Genomic DNA, 2046 nt, shown 5'->3' on the forward strand with positions numbered 1-2046 from the left:
ATCCATGATAACAAGGTGAGTTATAATACCTTATTATGTAATTCCTTTATATAATATGTACAACACAAAAATGTCAATTTGTTAGCTACATGAAAATAAAAACCAAACCCACTGCCATGGAGTCAGATCTGACTCATAGTAACCCCTCCTTGGGTTTCCGAGGCGGTATCACTACACGGAAGTAGATTGCCCAGCCTTCCTTCTTTTGTCAGTTATAAGGAGCGCTGGTGGTGTACTGGTTAAGGTATTTGGCTGCTAACCAAAAGATTGGTGGTGTGAACCCACCAGCCACTCTGCAGAAGAAAGATGAGGCAATCTGTTTCTGTAAAGGTTTGCAGCCTTGGAAACCCAAAGTGGGTTGGTATGAGTCAGAAGCAAATCGATGGCAATGAGTTTGTATCTTTTAAACGGAGAATGAGGAGCCCTGATGACACAAGGCTTAAAAGCACTTGGCTTCTAACTAAAAGGCTGACAGTTCAAACCCATGCAGAGGCTTCTTGGAAGAAAGACCTGGCAATCTGCTCCCATAAAGATGGCAGCCTAGAAAACTAGTTCAGCCGTCCTTGAGTACTGTGCTCCTTTTTAAATAAAAATCATCTATATGAGAGCTAATGGTCAATATGTACTCAAAAGCAAAGATGAGAAGGCAAGGTGGGCAGGGAAACTAGATTACTGGAACCAGAGTAATCAGAATGGAAATACTGTGAAAAATGTAACCAAGGTCACTTAACAAATTGTGTAGAAATTGTTAAATTGGAACCTAACTTGCAGCCTAAACTTTCACTGAAAATGCATTAAAATAGTTTAGTTTAAAAAAAAAAAATCACTATGAGTCCAAATCAACTCAACAGCACATAACAGTAACAACAAATGGAAAATTGGATACTTCGGATATACAACACATAAATCAAATGTTGAGTTATTAAATTCACGTATATTATATGTTTAAATGGTGAATGAGATACTTTTTAACTTGTATGTTTGGATTTAAGGTTTTGAGAATATGGAATAATGAAGATGTAAACATGGAGAAAGTATTTAAAGCTACCGTAAGTCTTTAGCTTTTCAACATATTTATCTAACTTATTGGGGAAATGGAATGATTGGTAATGTAGTATATGTTATTTTGTGTTAGTGTCTCTGGGAAAGTAACCATAAAGATTATAATCAGTTCTTCATTCTAGTTATCTTACAATATATTTTGGTAACATGTCTCAATTCATGAGTTAATGTGTTAGAAAACATAGACTTTATCATCACATGAGATTGAGGTTTTACATAATTCATAGATGATGCATTTACAGTTAGTTCTATGAGTTTAGCTGTTTGAGATATGTCCCTAATGAGAATATCTGAACCTCACTGTGCCCTACTCTAAAATATTTGGAACAGACCCTGCAAATTTCATGTATTGTCCTTTTTAAGAGTGACACATGTGCTGGAAAAAAAAAGAAACATGAGTAGTTATGCCCTTGCTCCTGATGACCTAAAGTACATTCATTAACTTTTAGGTTGATCTTGAAGGTTCCTTCCAGTTCTGAAAAGACTAATTCTTTTAGAAGTGGCTCATAGTAGTACTAATTCAGATACACAGTGGGTACCTGGACCCTCAAAGTCTCTATCAAAGCCTCTAGTCTTGCAAGTCACACAATCCTGAATTTCACGCATTGGAGTTTTTTTGAACCCACATAAAATGTTCATATCTTTCCTTGGCCTTACAGGCATCAGTCTTCATATACCGCCAGAAGTGCTTTTGACTCTACACTAGTAGCTTTTTTTGTACCTCCCACCTCCAGTTTTGGGACATTCGGGTTCTAGCCGAGCTCTAGCATTCATAGTGTTGTAGCAAGTTTTACCACTTTAGGACTTAACTGTCCATGAAACGAGTAGATTAGATGAGATAGTAAGAGTTACTGTTTATCAAAAATCTGTTATGCTTCAGGCATTTTTAGATACTTCATATGCTTTCCTCTCTTGACAAATAAGGAAATTAAGGCTCAGAGAGACTAAATAACTTGGCAATATTGTTTTAATATGGCCTAACTT

General features: G+C 36.3%; 1 protein-coding gene across 1 annotated transcript in view; it reads left to right on the forward strand.

Moving 5' to 3' along the window:
- Positions 1-2046, forward strand: part of NOL11 (nucleolar protein 11) — a 22441-nt gene that overhangs the window by 1710 nt on the left and 18685 nt on the right. Inside the window, exon 2 of the mRNA XM_007959902.1 lies at positions 993-1049. Within this exon, the coding sequence (XP_007958093.1) occupies positions 993-1049 (57 nt within the window). The remainder of the gene's footprint in view (positions 1-992; positions 1050-2046) is intronic.

Source organism: Orycteropus afer, unplaced genomic scaffold, assembly GCF_000298275.1.
Source record: "Orycteropus afer afer isolate SDZICR_OR568_19922 unplaced genomic scaffold, OryAfe1.0 scaffold00018, whole genome shotgun sequence".
In the NCBI taxonomy this organism is placed as follows: Eukaryota; Metazoa; Chordata; class Mammalia; order Tubulidentata; family Orycteropodidae; genus Orycteropus; species Orycteropus afer.